Source organism: Bactrocera tryoni, chromosome 4 (genome assembly GCF_016617805.1).
Source record: "Bactrocera tryoni isolate S06 chromosome 4, CSIRO_BtryS06_freeze2, whole genome shotgun sequence".
NCBI classification, from domain to species: domain Eukaryota; kingdom Metazoa; phylum Arthropoda; class Insecta; order Diptera; family Tephritidae; genus Bactrocera; species Bactrocera tryoni.
In genome coordinates this window covers 39,094,310-39,111,421 of record NC_052502.1, presented here as the reverse complement: position 1 = coordinate 39,111,421, position 17,112 = coordinate 39,094,310, and the positions used below count along the sequence as shown (strand labels likewise).

At 30.8% G+C, this 17,112-nt stretch overlaps 2 protein-coding genes across 2 annotated transcripts; both read right to left on the bottom strand.

Annotated features, from left to right (window-relative positions):
* Positions 1-8,909: 8,909 nt before the first annotated feature.
* Positions 8,910-12,124, bottom strand: LOC120775829 (N(G),N(G)-dimethylarginine dimethylaminohydrolase 1). Its single transcript, XM_040106190.1, has 6 exons — positions 11,887-12,124; positions 10,901-11,120; positions 10,741-10,843; positions 9,530-9,627; positions 9,211-9,435; positions 8,910-9,145 (listed from the first exon to the last, which is right to left on the bottom strand). The coding sequence occupies exons 1-6, from the start codon at positions 11,922-11,924 to the stop codon at positions 9,020-9,022; spliced, it is 810 nt and encodes a 269-aa protein (XP_039962124.1). The 5' UTR covers positions 11,925-12,124; the 3' UTR covers positions 8,910-9,019.
* A 1,020-nt stretch (positions 12,125-13,144) lies between these two features.
* Positions 13,145-16,564, bottom strand: LOC120775468 (DNA repair protein XRCC1). Its single transcript, XM_040105661.1, has 5 exons — positions 16,431-16,564; positions 16,181-16,375; positions 15,316-16,122; positions 15,168-15,256; positions 13,145-13,607 (listed from the first exon to the last, which is right to left on the bottom strand). Exons 1-5 carry the CDS (start codon positions 16,479-16,481, stop codon positions 13,148-13,150), a joined length of 1,602 nt encoding a protein of 533 aa, XP_039961595.1. The 5' UTR covers positions 16,482-16,564; the 3' UTR covers positions 13,145-13,147.
* Between the last annotated feature and the right edge of the window lie 548 nt (positions 16,565-17,112).

Here is a 17,112-nt window from a genome sequence, read left to right as displayed (position 1 = left end):
TCGTCGAATGTTTTCCAACTTCCACTTAAACAACTTCACTGATTATTCCCATGAACTTACATATGTATGTATAGTTATTACAGGAGATCTCAATAAAAAAATTCAATATATTATTATGATCAACTTCAGTAAGCAATGGTCGACTTAAAACCCATTATATTCAACACTCTTGTACAGATGTACATTTTAAATACAACTACAAGTGAATTAAAGCGCTGAATAATTATCATCACCTGAAATTTAACAATTAATTGGTCTATTTATGCAAATGGTTAAAGTGTATTGTTTTAATTATTTTGTAACACAAGAGGGAAGACGAAAAATAGCCCGCTATCAGTCAAGAAATTACCGAATTCGAAAATATAAAAAATTACATAGCCTATGCATACCCATGCTTACATTATAATTATTGAGTCTCAAACAGCATTTGAAGGACAGACGTACCAATTTGTATATACGATTAGTAATTAGTGTGACATGTTTACAAAATTAAAATTTTAAATTTTATAACTGTTTTATTTCGGTTCCATTAATACAGAAAATGTGGATTGACAGGTTGGACACCGGCTTGCAATTCTGTTCCCAAATAAAAAAATTCTCAACATTTGTATGTAGTTCTTAGTAAAAAATATTTATTGTATAGTATGTAAGACCTAAATAAAATGAATGTTTGTTATAATGATAGTGTGAGTGAGTTCTGTACAATTTTATTCGTGTGATTTTGTAGACAAAATATTTAAATACAGTTTTACCTTTTTAAGGAAAAGGAAAAAAGACTTATATAAGTAATAGCAAAACATTTAGATAAACAAAGAAGTATGAACTTTAATTAACGAAAATCCAAATTACGCTGCTTACTGAAACCAATCACAATTCTTATTTTAACTAATCAATTTACAATAGAAAATTCTCCTCATGCTATTATGTATGGCGACTGGCGCGAGCATAGTTAGTATATGAGTAGCCATTTACCACTTTTGGTGTATCATGTTTCACCCCTTACCTTTGTTATAGTTTGCAGGAATGTCAAATTCAGTCAGCTACTCATGACTGCTCAAACTGTTCAAGACCAGTTTCCTACAGTACTTTGCATGTTTTGGAATGTTTCCAATTCATAATTTTTTTTTGTTAAATACTGATCAGGAGTTAAAAAGGGGTGTGGGCGGACAGTTCAAGAATAGATATAAGGCTGGAAAACTTATAGTTTTCGAGATATTTACATTTAAAGTTGAAAATTTCAACTATTTGAAGTTTGTAATTATTCGATTTTAAATATATTTTATATTTTTCGCTATTATTTCCACTAGCACTTCACTAATTCGATTGTAGATATTTATTTTCCGTTATAAATTGCAAAATATCTTTTACTCAATATTTAACTTATTGTTCAATAACAAACCGGTTGCAAACTGATTATAGCTGGTATAACCTTATTTACAACTTTTGTAAATGAACTGAAAGATATAATTATATTATACCAAAATGGCAGGAAATGAGTAAATTTTTAGTTTTTCGGCGGTCTTCGGTGGTCTTCATCCACGCTTCAAAAAATAACCTTAGTCCGTTCAACACGGGTGTGTAGTCAGTTTCTTTCCGTATAACTCCTTTTTGCGTTGGCAGCTTCATAAAAATAACCCTGTTTGGTTTAAACCCGGTTTATTCTCAAGAGAAGAGAAATCTGAAGAAATTTTTATTGTTCATCATCTATCCTTTTATTTTAGTTTTCTTCGTTTGCCACATATATTAGTATTGCAACACTGGTTATTTGTCAGCGTGCAACCGTTTTGTCATTGTGTGAATAAATAGAATTGAACAAAAAGTTAAATATTGAATTGAAGCTATTTTTGCTTATATAATTTTTTTTTTGTTAAATACATTTTATTTGCAATCTATTTTAGTAAATAACAATCAAATTTGATAACAAAACCATAATAATAATATAATGTGAAATAAATGTGTACAAACAAATCAGTGAAGTAAGAAAACACGTTCTTTAGATATTTAATGTCGAAAAATGTTCAAACCTGTTAAACAAATATATCTAAATTTCATTGAAAATCATTGTTTTCCATTTCTTTCTGTATCATTTAAGTATTTCTTGCATAAGATTAATGATTTCTAACAAATACTATAAAAAGTGGTTCCCGAAAATAGAAAGCGATTTAATGTTCATTTTATGAAGTACACTAGTTCAATAACCATATGCAATAAAAAATATTGTTATAGATCAGCAACTATAGCCTAGTCGCCTTGCATAACTCGTAGGTTAGATATAGTACATTCAATCCAACTCTATTGATAGCCATACAAGTTGATATTTTTGACATTTTACACATATGTATGTACACACACATACTTGAACCACTGAAATCAAAGGGTATATATCATTTTTAAATTCATTCATTTATTGCTTGTGCTTATGACATTCAGCTGACCCTCAAATAGCCTCAAAAAACGTATAAATTTAAATATATTTAAAGGATATGTCACCGTTTTAAATGTTTCAATAATTTTTGGTCACATCACACGTTTCATTTAAATCAATCAATAATGCTGCCACTAAGCGCGCCACAAAAAATTAAAAAATGTCACAATCTTCAAAATATCGATCAATCATAAATTCTTTTTGGAGCACAACTATTGAACGATCGTAGCGCAAATCTAACATGATTGCCGTTATCTGCATCTTATGTGTCTTATATCCTCAAACAACCAATTTAACTTGTCTTGAGTTCAATTTGGAAAAACATCTAGCAGAGGTGTAAATGTTAGTTATGTATGCAATTATTAAATTAATGTAAATTACTTAATTATTGTTGCAACAGTTCTTTAAAAATTATATAATTTTTTTTATTAATTAATATTTATCTGCATTGATTAATACCATTTTCATACTTCACACTCATTTTGCCAAAAAAAAATCATCGTGGTGTAAGCACGTGTATACATTTGTATTTTATATGTATTAAAATTACTCTGTGTTTTTAAACTTTCATCAAAAAATATCTACATACTATATATTCAATCAATATTGAAAGCATAGGTATGATAAAAGTTTTTCTTACATAATTTCCATTTGAAAAAAAATTCGACCGCAATTGTACTGCATATAAATACAATTACAACCCGTGAAAATGCAAACAACCCATCATAGAAGTGCATATACAAGTAATTCACAATTAAATTTAATTAATCAAGACTGTGGCTAAAAAAGCTTTATCAACCATTAACGTAAAAGAATACTCAATACCAGCTTTAAACTCTTATGAGCACTAATGTCTGGGTTTCAAAAATGTTGAATACCTAAAAACATGTTTAACAAATAGTCAAACCCCGTACTCGGTCATATATTCAGAAAAAAATCAAGAGTCGAATTTACTACATCTTATTGTAAAAACTTTTATAGAAATCCTTAAGATTTTCAATGTAATTAATTAAATACACTTATTAAAAGCATTTAGTTTGCACTTTATTCAAAAGTATACTTAAATCTTAACACTACTTAAACTGATCTAAAAATAATAAATTAAAAACAATATTAAAATGCGTAAATTTTTGTTCGAAAACAGTAAAATTGTAATTATCTTCAAAATTTCAGCGCATTCACTATAAACCTATACTTTGTGTCGGCGATGATTCCCACGCACTTAACTCATAACTCTCAAAACGCACATTGTTTTCGAATTATACATAGATATTTTGTATAATTTTCTGAATTTACATCATGAACATAGAAACTAAGTTTTACAATTATTTAATTGTGCTGTACTTAAATTGGTGAACACAGAAGCAGCAGTGCTCCCTATGTTTTCATATGTACTATGTATAAAACGATTTCTCTTCAAAGATATTACTAGTTACCATTTGCAATAGTTTAAAAACTATATACGAGACTTGAACATTGATATATGAATATTACTTGTAATGCTTTTCCAGTTACAAAAACCTAAACTACATTTGTCCATATTGGGTAAATAATTCATAATTTCAATATTTAATGCAATGATAAAAAACTCGATAAATAATCGTCTTAAATAGTAGTTTCTTATTATGTATATTTTACCATTAACTACGGTATGTGCCGTGATTAGTGTTTCAAATTAGAAAGAAAAGTGTTTTCGATCTTGTTGCGTATTTTTAACTCGAATTCAGTGAAATTGTATTTATGCTTTTTTGAACAATTTAGAGAAATTTTGAGCCAAACTCTACTTGGATTCATTAATATTTGTGATAACTTAACATAACCGCTAAATTTGAGTTGTTATATAACCTCTTAAATATCCCACAAAATTTAACTGATTTTAAAGATAGAGTATTTAGTTGCAATCATTAAACATTCAGCATGGTAATCAACTTTGCAAAGTGGAGTATGTCTTCACGAAGTCTGAGACCATAAATATCCGAAAACGAAAACAACACAAAATTCTGTTTTCAATATACATACTTATATGTTTAATGAAGGACAAATAAATCTTTAAGCAAAAAAAAACTGTAAAATAACGGATCCCCCATTTCTGATTAACGGATCCCCAATTTCTGATTAACGGTTTGTAATTTTTATTTAAATACCAGCTAACAATTTATATTAGTATATAGTATAACATAACTCATTATATAGAACTTAGCAAAAAGCAAACCATAATGAAGTAGAAAAAAATTTATTAAGATATACACGAAAGGACTTGAAGAGAGAAACCTATATAATTCTGCAAATTAAACGAAGAAACTAAACAAAGATTGTTAAAAATGGTTAGATAAACTAAAACGTAATTAAAGAAAAGCTAAATGTTGAAAATAAACTAAATAAAATAAAATTAAGTAAACAAATATTGTTACTCTGTATTAGGTAAAAGTGTTTTGCAAAAGCTTTAATATTTAGGGTGCCTATATTTGCTAAAAATTAGGATTTTACGAAAACAAAACTTTTAAAGGATAAGAATATATTACATAAATATGAGAAAAGAAATCAAAAACCATAGGCATTTTATTAGTTTCATAACCATTTCCGTGCGTACATTTAGAATAGGAAATTTAATTTTCACAATCGGCTTTATTAGTTTATACATACATATATATAACGGACATAATATACAATACCGAATTTCATTATTATGCAAACAATTTAATTATTGTTTGATTGAATTTTTCATATAACATTTATCTAAGCATCGAAACAGATACTCTTTTATTGCTTGTTAATTGATAAATATTTATGTATTTTATTCAATGCACTCAATCTTCTTACTATACGGTTAATTGTTACAAAATTCTTGTACAAAAAGTGAAATGTTCATCTCGTAATCTTCAGTTGAACAATGAAAAATTACATAATAAAAATGGGTATACAATTTATGCTCAATGCAACTGATTTACTTACATAGTTAACTGTATATTGACATATTGCTGTTATACAGCGCAAACCAAATTGTTCTGAATATAATTCAAGATATTGGTAAAACACATAAATTTTCAAAATATATGTACGTAGAAAAAATAAATAGAATAGCAATTAAAAGACAGTGCATAAATGTATGGAGAGATGAGAAACAAATAAGAGGATTGAGTGCGATTAGTTATACGCAAACATATAAATATTTTATTTCACGATTACTTAATAGCCACAATCACACACATACTTGTATATTCAAGATGCTTTTTTATTCAGATTTCACACATATACAAATTTAGACATTAGTTTGCTTTTTAGTACATTCAATTTATGTTCTTATGTACATGAGTGTGTTTGCAAAATAATATTTACAAATCTATGTACATGTAACACCTCATGATTAAGCAAACCATTATACGAGTATGTAGCGGTATTTTAATTTAATTTTAATTTTAGACAACAGCATAAGAGCAACTGCGTTTGCTTAAATTTAGAATAAGAAATCCAGAGAACAGAAGATTTGTAAAATTATAGTAACATCATCGAGCAAGAGTACTACGAGTAAAACATTAAAATCGTAGTATAATAGATATAGTTATATTTACCTGTACAATTAGTTTCATTGAATAAAAAACAGTTTACATAAAATAATAGTTTCAACCTTTAATTCTTTCTAAATTGAAAAGAATATCAAACAGGTAAGAAGCGCCGACTATTTCAACATTTCACATACTCGAAGCAACGCATGTACAGATGTATTTCGAGTTCGTAGATAAGCGTAATTGGACCACTGCCACGCCCACAAATCTAACTACTACTAAAATCGTAATAAATCAAAAAACAAACACGTCAGAGACATACAATCGCCATCAGCCGAAAACTTATAAAGTGCCATAACTAAGCGCTAAATGGAGATATAAAATTATAATTTGGCACAGAGGAACGCAGTGCCAAGGGGCACCTGTGGGTAAAAAATTTCGGAAAAGTGGGCGTGGCCAAGCCCTCTACTATGTTTAATGTACATATCTCCTAAGCCACTAAAGCCACAACAACCAAACTTGCTAAGCTCGAATATTTCAAGAACCCCTACCGACAGTGTGAAATTGAATGAAATTGGAAGATACCCCCGCTCACTCACCATATCACAATACACTTCAAAACTACTAAAAGCGCAATACAAACATCCATAACGCCAGAAATATTAAATTTTTTCTCCGAGATGATATGAGAAGGTCTTATGAGAACCGGTGTGAAAATTGGACAATGGGCATTGCACCACGCACTTTTTGGTGAAATCCCATATCTCGGAACCCGACCAACCAATTTCGACTAAATTTAGTACGTATCATTTTCTAATATTCCTATGTTACGGTGTGAAAATAGGCAAAATCGGACTACAACCACGCCTACTTTCCATATAACTCAATTTAAAATTCCATTTGATTTTTTCACTTCAAATCAAGAAGTAATTAATATAACGGAATAAAACTTTGCAGTAATAATTCCCTTAAAGTATGGCACCTTTTGACCAAAAATAGGTACCGATAGGACCCCAGTGTCTATAGTTGACTTTCGACCGAAAATATCGGTGTCTGTATGTCGAAAATTGGGCCAATATTTCCCTGAGCCCCCATATACCTAATATAAAGAACTTCAAGGTGACTTTATGCTGGATATATCAGTCAATATTTCATTTATCTTACTGAAATTGCGAGAGCGTGTTTTAATCATGAGCGTATCTTTGTGCCTAAAATGGACAAATTTGAGCGAAAACTTGACCTAGGATTTTCGAACATCCGGCTGACTCTGCTCCACATGATTGGTGATTGTATGTGAGGTACTTTAATGATGATAGTTAATGGGTAATATCGGTTCGATACTCCCATTTACTGCACATAACGATTTTCGTTTTTCTAACAAATCTTATGCCGAATTTGTCGCCCAATGTATGAGTTACGAGTATATAGAGTATACATACATATGTATGTACATATAAAATTGCTTACATTCCCATCCTCTGGTTGACTTTTTACTCCTTAAATAATTTCCCTGGCTTTAATTCTAGCCAGTTGCAAGAGTATCAAAGTTCGATGGTATTCGAATAAAAAATAAAAATTTGACAGATAATTAAACAGCTGAAAAATTGTGAACGAAAAATCAAAAAAATTTAATTTAGTTATTGTTCATAAAATGGTGAATAATTATTATTATATTAGGATGACAAAAATGTTGGGGTCAAAGCTGATGTGCTGTGCATAAGAAAATGTCGAATTTCAAAGCGCAATAGGGGTCTAAACCTCAATTCAAGAGAACTTGCAATTTTAAATAATTTGATAATAGCTTACCAAGAAGCACAAACCAAGCTTTTGAGAACCTTGTTTAACTTGGGCAGTCCCATAGGCAAAAACAGTCTTTAGGATTTTCGGAGCTTCGTTTTCTCAATAATATTTTTAATTTCCTTGATAGTCATAGGAGGAGTTCTGACGTGTGGATCACACCATTGTTCAATTCCTTAAATGATTTGCGAATACAATTTCATTTCATTCATTTGTTTAATTGTTTTTGCATATATACATATGTAGTAGAGTCGTTTATCTTTATTGGTGCGACATGTTTTATTTTGTTAGTCATATTTCTTGCTGCTTTCCAGAGCGAATTGCTAATAATTTTAGCAGCCTTGAGTTTAGGCAGATAAGTATTGAATGAATTATTTTCAACTGTTTCATTTTTATAAGCTGACACCCAGAAGGAAACGTGGGAGACCCAATAAAATATGATGAGCTGAACAGAGCCGAAATTTTGCAAACATCCTTTTCTCTACAAGAAACTTCTCATTTGTCGGAACCACCGATATCTTCCATACAAGTCGAATGATCAAGGTCAAACTCTTGTGTGGAAAACTTTTTATTTGTGAAGGGTATTATAGCTTCGGTGCAACCGAACTTAACGTTTCTTCTTATTCTTCTTCTCTAATATATTCTGGTTTTTTTTTTATTTCCCTATTAGATTGCCATGAAAATCCAATGTGCTCTTCTACTCAGCATTTTGAGCTTGAGTATGGTTTAAAAGTTGCACAAAGCAGTGTGTTTATTCAATAACGTGGTTATTGGATTTTCATACCAATTTGATTGAGGAATGGTCAGAGCTAAAATTGAGCTATCTTCAATGTTCAAAGACCATACATAAGTTGAAGTTCTATACTACTACAACAGACTGTTAAAAATAGATTAATAATAGCTAATATCGGTACCAACATTCATATGAGTGCACACAATGAAAGAAGTAACAGAGCTGCAGTAATTATTGAACAACTCGAACCAACCTTATACCTTCCCTTTGCTTTTTGCTGGTGACTTTAATGAAATGTGTTGTTTTAAAATGGAATTTTTCTTATATTAGAAATATTAATTTATATTTTATAACAATTTTTTGTAATATATACAATATATTTTTATATGTGTATATATATTTGAACTAGATAATAATATAACATTGTAAGCATATATTTAAATAATTTAAATTGAATAGGCTTGTCACAGTTATATATGTATATTTAATTAAACAACTATTGGCGGAAATAATTACTTCTACTGATTATTAACCACAATTCGAGCGTAACTGTAGTATTATTTAAATATTTCTTATTGATTTCCATCGACGCAATAACAGGCAAGCCGAAGTTAGACCACTTGAGAATTGTCCAAATTCGCTAATATTTATATTTCGGCTTGGTGTGTCAATTTTTTCTTTAATAACCTGCAATTTATGTATAAAATATATGTATATGTATAGTTGAATTATGTAAATATGTTTAGTTCTACCTTATAAGAAGCAGGAATTTCCTCGGGCGATCGATGTATAAGAAAGCCGTTAACATATATCATATTGGCAGCATATTCCTCAGGCAGAGTAATTTTTTGATACTTAAAACTTGCTTCTCGTTCCATCCGTTTAACAATTTCCTGGCAGTAGATACTTGTACTTACAGATAATACATCTGGACCAGCCATTGCAACATAATACTTAAGACGTTTATTCCCACTAACCTGAGGATTAGATAAACCAAAATCGAATTACAATTACTGCTAATAATTATTAGGTGCAGATTTTAAACAAATAGCTTTCAACATTGCTGCATACCTTGATTGGCGTTACAGGATATTCGGGAAAAGCAACTGCAACAGATTTTGCGCCATCTTCGTTTGTATAGTTGGATATGCCCACAAAGAATTCACGACCTACCAAATAAGTATATAAATCATTACAAGTGGACGAGCAAAGTGTTTAAGTTAAAAACGAATCACTTTTAGGTTAAATTCTATATCTCAGTAATTACTTAAGCACTTTTAACCAAATTTAGAGTATTACATTGACCCTATTTAATCCATTTTAGCCAAAAGGCCTCAAAGGAGTCAAAACTTTCCTTAGCCCCATATACCAAAAATAAAGAAGGTTGGCCTTATAACGTATTTGCATAGCGGACAGTATGTAAATTATCTTAATGAAATTCAGATTGTATCTTTGGAAACAGGTTCTTGAGTATTGCGTAAATTATTGAATTGACAGGACTTTTTAAATAATGATCGCAAAAAATCTTCAATACCAATATGATTGGCTGAATGTAAAGGGGCTAATTGCATTGAAATGTCCTTCTTCTTTACTGGCGTTGACAATGCTAACGCGATTATAGCCGAGTTTCTTCTTTTTGCTACGAGGCGCCAATTAGAGATTCCAAGCAAAGCCAGGTCCTTCTCCATATTTCTCTTCCTTTGCTTCCCCAGGCGAGTATTGCGTCGAATACTTTCAGAGCTGGAGTGTTTTCGTCCATTCGGACGATATGAGCTAGCCAGCGTAGCCGCTGTCTTTTAATTCGCTGAACTATGTCAATGTCGTCGATCGAAAGCAGAAAGTTCAAGCGACATTTCGTGGGAATAATAACGGACAAGACTAGAGATGTAAGTAAAGAATCTTCTAACGATGGGAATGAGGCTTCTATACTTCAAGCTATTTATTATTAATTTATGAAAATTTAATGAATATGCCTCCATTACTGCCAGGGAGTTGATCCAAGAGCATCCGTGGTACTATTTGCCGGCTACACTCCGGCATAGTAATGTTTAAGTTAATAGTTAGTAATTAGTACAGAGGATTCTCAAGAACTCGTGAATACCCCCATATTTATAAAATTACAAGCCTTAATAAATATTGAATTTTTGAAATAAGAAAATATTGAAAATATGATATATGCACAATTATCGCTCGTTCTATTTTTTGTTAATATGTTTGTTTAATATTTTATTAACGATTCACAATATAAGCGGTTAATTCGTAGATGATTTTAAATAGCTTACCCGTAAACAAAACATCTCCCCCGTCCAATATTGCATTTGGGATGTTAGGGTTAACCACAGGGATATCAAGCTCTTTCTTTAGAATGATTTCCATACTGTCCGCCTGGTCTCGAAAACAAAAATTAATAACTCTTACCCATTTATTTACATAAATACTGACCTCCCTTTGTCGAAATAAGTTGTCCGATTTACTCATTAAAGCTACTCCATTGCATATTATTGCTGCATTTTCTACAAAAACGCCCTCTGGTAGTGTTTCATCTGGCGGCAACTCAATGACGTCCAAGCCAATATCTCGTAACAATGAGCAGAAGTTTTGATGCTGTTGTTTTGCTTTATCATAATCAAACTCACCATTCTTCTTTATGGTGTCTGAAATTCTAAGATAAAATCATGTAAACACCTAAATTAATTGGAAAAAATAAGTATATACATTCTATATGTATCTTAGTAGCATGTTGACAAGAGTTGTATCATCCAATTATAAAAATTCAAAATTCATTGTACAAAGAAACACATACAAAACAAGAAAGAAAGGCTTAAGTTCAGCTGCAACCGAAAGAATTATTCACGAAAGCGATAAAAGATTACGGTCATATTTGGAATTTTATTATCTTATATTAAAGATCGTATACTCACTTAATTTCATTACTAAATTTTGCTTGTTGGAATAATTTGTATTAAAATCAAAATGGTTGAATTTTTGAACTTTAAATGCAAATATCTGAAAAACCATAAATCAGCGGCTACAGTATATATATATATATATTTTTAATCTAGAGGACCCCTCTATCCGCAAATACCAATTTTAACCCCGAAATCTGGGGATGCTATTCTAAAATTTACCCGAATGTTCTTATGCATTTTATACTTATATTATTCAATATATGTATATATATATATCCTCGAAATCGGGGGATACCAAAGTTAACCTATCGTTAGTCAGTAAAACTTACATATATTTTGATATAAATGTTTATGTTATGTGCGTACTCAATTTCAATTTCGAATTTGAAATAAATAATCTGTAAAAAATCGGTATAACTACTTATCTTTATCTATGTAGATAAGTATATTAAAATTGTAAATGAAAAGTATTAATGTAACATATTTATTATACATACTTATGCATATAATTTGTATTACCTTGCTACTATAGCGTGTGTATACCTTTGAGGCGGCATTGATACAATACTACCCTCCTTAATTTAAACAATAAGATTAATAACAAAGGATGATGCTCCTATAATTAACTGACATGTAAAACTCTGCGACCCTGAGGTTAATATAATATATATATTTTTCACTTAATTTAGAAAATGAAAAATATTAATATCCGACAAATCGAGTAAATAAATTTTAAACTATGAACAATGTTTTGATAACTCCACCCAATTCTATGTGAGTAAATAGTACATCGATAGTTTGAATTGAACGATATTTCAGATATCGGCACTAAACGATTATGGCTAATTCACATAGCACTTTCACTTCGCTTTGCGTCACGCTTTGTCAAGCAATATTCGCATTTTTATTAGAGGAAAGAACTGCAACCAAAGGGTGTGTTGCCGTGCAGACTTTTCACTTTATAGCCCTGACAGACGAGCAAAATTAATGCGCCTTAAGCAGCGCATTGCAATTTTACGGTGACAGACGGCAGACTTGTGCATTTAGACAGCTGATAGTGAAATTTGTTTATTTATTTAAAAAAAAAGTGAAATAAAAATGAATAAGATAAATTATTAATAGAAATTTTGGTATATTTGGAAAATCAATATAAATTTTACGAAAAAATTCGTTTATTATTAACTACGTTAAATAGAGTGAAATTAAAAGCAATAATTGATTTTAATGCGGAAAAAGTGTGCGAAAAAGTTAAGAATAATGGAAAAATGGATAGCAAACTGTGCGTTGTTTATTTTCTGCCATCTAAAAGTATTAAAATTTGTTTTTTGTTAATATATTTGCACATAATTTAATTAGCAATATAAAACTGCTTACCTCTGACGCTGCAAACGCCAAGGAGCCGGCATCTGTCAAAAAATAGCAAAAATCGGCCATTTTTGAGCAGTGTTGCCTACTCAAAATTGGTAAATTCAGCTAAATGCACGAAATTCTTGTGCATTACAAACTTGCATTAACATGGGTTAACATTTTCAGATATTGCTCACACAGCAGTGTTTTATGATAGGCCCGGTCAGGTATTTAAACTTTATTGCTTATAATTTCGAATTCAATGATACCAGTTTTGTAGATTTTGGCTATTCTAAAGCAGAAATCAACTAGCAAAATTCAGCAAATATTCAATATCTACCAATTTTTTACAAAATTAGATCTTTATTTTCATTGAATTTTCATCTAAATTTTTAAAAATTTCAATTCTCAACAAATACAAATAAAGACATTGTTATTTAAGCTTCGCTTTTCGTATCAAATTTGCCTTCACGTCCAAAAAATCTTCTTCTTCTGTAGACACATCAAAATCTCCTTTTTTTCTGGATATTTTTGTTTCATTTGCAATATTAGGTTTATGAGTATTACTCTGTAAAACGCGTTGAATATCATCATCTGTGTCACTGCCTGATGAAACTGCATCATTTATAGATCTATTAGGGAGATTGTATGTTGGGACTTTTAAGTCAGGTTCCTTGGATATAGTGTTGTTAACCGATGATTCAATAGGCCTTAACGATTCATCTAGCACCTCTTCCTCACTGTGGGGCTGATTAAGATCACTGCTATCCAAAGCATATCTTCGCCAATGCAAGCATTTTTTTTGTTTGTAGCAGTCTTCTATCCAAGCACGTGTTACTATTTTACCCTTTCCCCTCACCTGGTTATATTTTGGTGTATTCTTGAAAGCACATCTAAAAATGTAAATTAATTAGCAATTTCCTACGTATCCATACATATGTATGTACATATATTAAGAGTTTTTTAGAAATATGGAAAAATATTTTAATGAGTGTATCTACTCACCCATCCATAATAAGAATACAAAAGCAATAATATTAATAATAATAATAATCCATTAATAATATTATAAATATGAATATATAAGTTTATTTGTTAGATACAAGGGCATCTGGTATTTATTATTAAAAACAAAATATAATAGGGGTATTCTCTTGCTCTTGCAAAACCCTTGCACGGTGCAAGAATTGCATATATTTCCTCTTGGTGCACCGGCTCAACAACAAACACACGCAGAAAATTATTTGCAATGGCTGTAAAATATGTCAGACCAAAACCTATGTATATTTGCATGCAATGTCACGTAAAAATATAATTGCAACCCTGTTTTAGCTGTCATTTTACATAAAGACATATTAAATCGTTAAATTGTTGAGGAAGGTAAGTTTTAAATAGATTTTATTATTTCCATTTAAAATATAAAGATTTGTTACAATTTTTTTTGTTAAAAATGTATGCAGAAGGTGCGCCAATTTACAATATCCATGCATAATAGTCATTCACAACAAATTGACCGAATTAGCCATTCATATATCACTAGATTCTGCAATGGGTGCCCTCGTGCCCTTGTATATTTCGGTATAGTATTTTTGCAATCTGCAATCTTGCAAGAGCAAGCGAATACCCCTAATTTATATTTTACGAATTATGAAAAAAATTATTTTGGCAGATAGTATGATTGCTTGTCGAAAAAATTTAAAACTTAGCAAAACAAAAAGTGAAAGTTATCTAAAGCGTGAGTAACAAAAATTGGGTTTTTCTGTTTACCACTACCACCAAAAAAATAATCGTCGCGGTATGATATTCCTTTACTTACACAGGTGGCACAAATAATAGGATCAAAACCAATGATTTAATTCAGAGCCCACAAAAACTTGGAAAAACCGCAAGGAATATTATTCAGATCATGCCTCGTCCGCGTTTTAATTTCTGAACTTTAAAGTCGATTTTTTTAATCAGGAGGACTTCCTCTTTCCAACGGTACCTTCAGATCGCGGCGTCAAAGAAATCGGAATTGTGCGAAATCCAAATTAACTACATACAGCTTTCTATTAAATATATTCACTTAATTTTTTATGGATATGTATACATACTTACATTCGACAAAAAAAATATATATTCATGAGTGCAATTTTAAAATATCTACATACATATATGCTCTTCTAACACTTATTACATACATACATTTTTCTTGACAATATGAGAAAAACAGTTTGCCTGAAACTTTTCTTTAGACAAAATCATTGCAAATTCTAAAACTAACAATTATAGCGGAATACATGTATGTGTGCGTATGCGCAAAAATCGTTAGAAATGTACAAATATTGCAATTTATTTCATGTTTAATAAACATAATTATAAAAAAGATGTAATTACCTTGAAATACTATATCCCTCTACAAAACTGAAGGCTTCTAAAAACTCTTATATACATATAAAATATTTTTTACTCACATTAAATGCGTACAATCAGTTCCCCAATCAGCTCTATATTTTGCTCCCATTGACAAAGCTTTATCCCGAATATCTGAACGATCGGGATTCTACTAAAAAAATAATTTATTTAATAATAGATAATTTAATTTTCTTCTATGTATCATACTTGTATTCCACTGATTACTAAAACAGTGCCTTTTAGAAGCTCATTGAATGGACGAAAGATTATATGTTTCTCACTTTGCTTTTTGACTATATCATAACTTTTGTTGTCGAGTCTCGTTATTGCTTTATCCTCGACATTTTCGTGCCTTTTATTTGCCATGGAAGAATGTTTATTTGGTTTCTTACTGTCGCTGCAAACTTTGGATTTTTCAGTTTTAGCTTGCAGTTGCTGACGTTCAATCTCTATAGTTTCCAATAATCTTTGTTTTTTAATTGAAAGTATTTCACCACCACTCGTTTCTTCGCTGCCGAAACCAAGTTCTTTTCGATTACGGTCTAAGCAAATAGCCAAATTTTTATTTACTGGTTCTTTCGCTTTTACACTTTTCTTTTCTATTGGAGAACTTTTTGAATCATTATTCATTTCAGAAGCTTTCCATCTTTTAAATAGCGATGTAGAACTTTCTGAGTCAGATTCTGGAGACTCTTCCCGCATTCTAAATTTACCCAGTTGGGAATTATTTAGTGGCTCAGAGACGTTAGCCAAATCATTTCCGGTTATTGATTTCTTATGTTCAAGAGGAGTAATTTTCTTATGTGGATCGGAATCGATATGTAATTTAATAAACGATATCCCATATTGTACGTGTTTGTTGAAAGGTTGACTACAAATCACTTTAATAAACTGCCACTTTTCAGATGTTGCCGTGGGTACTAATGCGTCTCTACTAAAACAACGAACTCGATTGACATTTGTGGAATTCTTACTCTCTATTAGAGTCATAAACGAGCAAGTCACCAAAATTTCCTAAAATAAGTTGTCAAAACCAATTTACAACCGAACTTTCTTGTATAATTAAACTTACAGTAAAATTATTTGTGCTGCAACAAGTTTTGCTGACCAATACCTCTATGAAAGCAGAATGTTCATTTCCAATATCAATACCTGTAATTATTTGCGGCTCACTTAGTTCGAGAACAACATACGCAACTCTTTCGCCACAAGTTCGTGTTTTCCACTTTTTTGCAGTATGTTTTATTAAATTTTCAGCTGTAAAATTCTGAAAAATAGGCAAATTGATCAACAAAATAATTAAGGTACTTATTGAGACTTACACTGTCTTCGCTGCTCACTTCCCGAATACACTTAATATCTGCAAAAGGCATTATAAATACACTTATTTTGTTATATTACAAAGTTATATATAGCAAAACAAAAAATAGCTCAAACAACTAAATTGCCCGCTTAGAGACATTATTATCAATATTCTATCGATTATTTTACGACCAAACAAACTGCAGATAACGGAGCATCTCGACAGGCAAACATTTATGGCATACTAACTGTCAAATCTATTGCTATTGCCATTGCCAAATCTGAATGTGGGCATTTGTTATCTTAACATAATCATTTGCGCAAAGGCGTCGGGTAGGTAGGTTCGAGCTGATGTAGCGCATGTTTTGAGCTCTTGAACTGCTTAAATCTTTTATGTGGAAAATAAAAAAAAAGGAGAAAGATAATGTATTTCATCCGTTTTCTTGATATCCAGTTTCCGATGCGTCTCCTAAATTAGAGGTGCTTTGACATTTCTTTCTTGTTCAAAATGTTTGCTACTGGTTCAGCATTTGAAATGAAATGTTCCTTTACTACCAAAACATGTCCATTTCTCCATTTAATGGCAGGTGATGGACCAATGGTTTCGGTTGCACAGCTATACGTAATCAACTTGAAATGTGGTCCCACAGTTCCCTTATACCGAGTTGTTGACGAGTGCTTTCAGAGACCAGAGTGCAAGCC

Excerpts from the sequence above, each read along its gene's own strand:
- LOC120775829 (XM_040106190.1), bottom strand. The coding sequence starts at position 11,924 with ATGCCGCCTCAAAGGTATACACACGCTATAGTAGCAAG. Across the intron at positions 11,121-11,886 it reads ACACACGCTATAGTAGCAAG|AATTTCAGACACCATAAAGA; the intron begins GTAATACAAATT and ends ATTTTATCTTAG. Across the intron at positions 10,844-10,900 it reads ACTTATTTCGACAAAGGGAG|GCGGACAGTATGGAAATCAT; the intron begins GTCAGTATTTAT and ends TTTCGAGACCAG.
- LOC120775468 (XM_040105661.1), bottom strand. The coding sequence starts at position 16,481 with ATGCCTTTTGCAGATATTAAGTGTATTCGGGAAGTGAGCAGCGAAGAC. Across the intron at positions 16,376-16,430 it reads AAGTGAGCAGCGAAGACAGT|AATTTTACAGCTGAAAATTT; the intron begins GTAAGTCTCAAT and ends CCTATTTTTCAG. Across the intron at positions 15,257-15,315 it reads TAGTAATCAGTGGAATACAA|AATCCCGATCGTTCAGATAT; the intron begins GTATGATACATA and ends TTTTTTTAGTAG.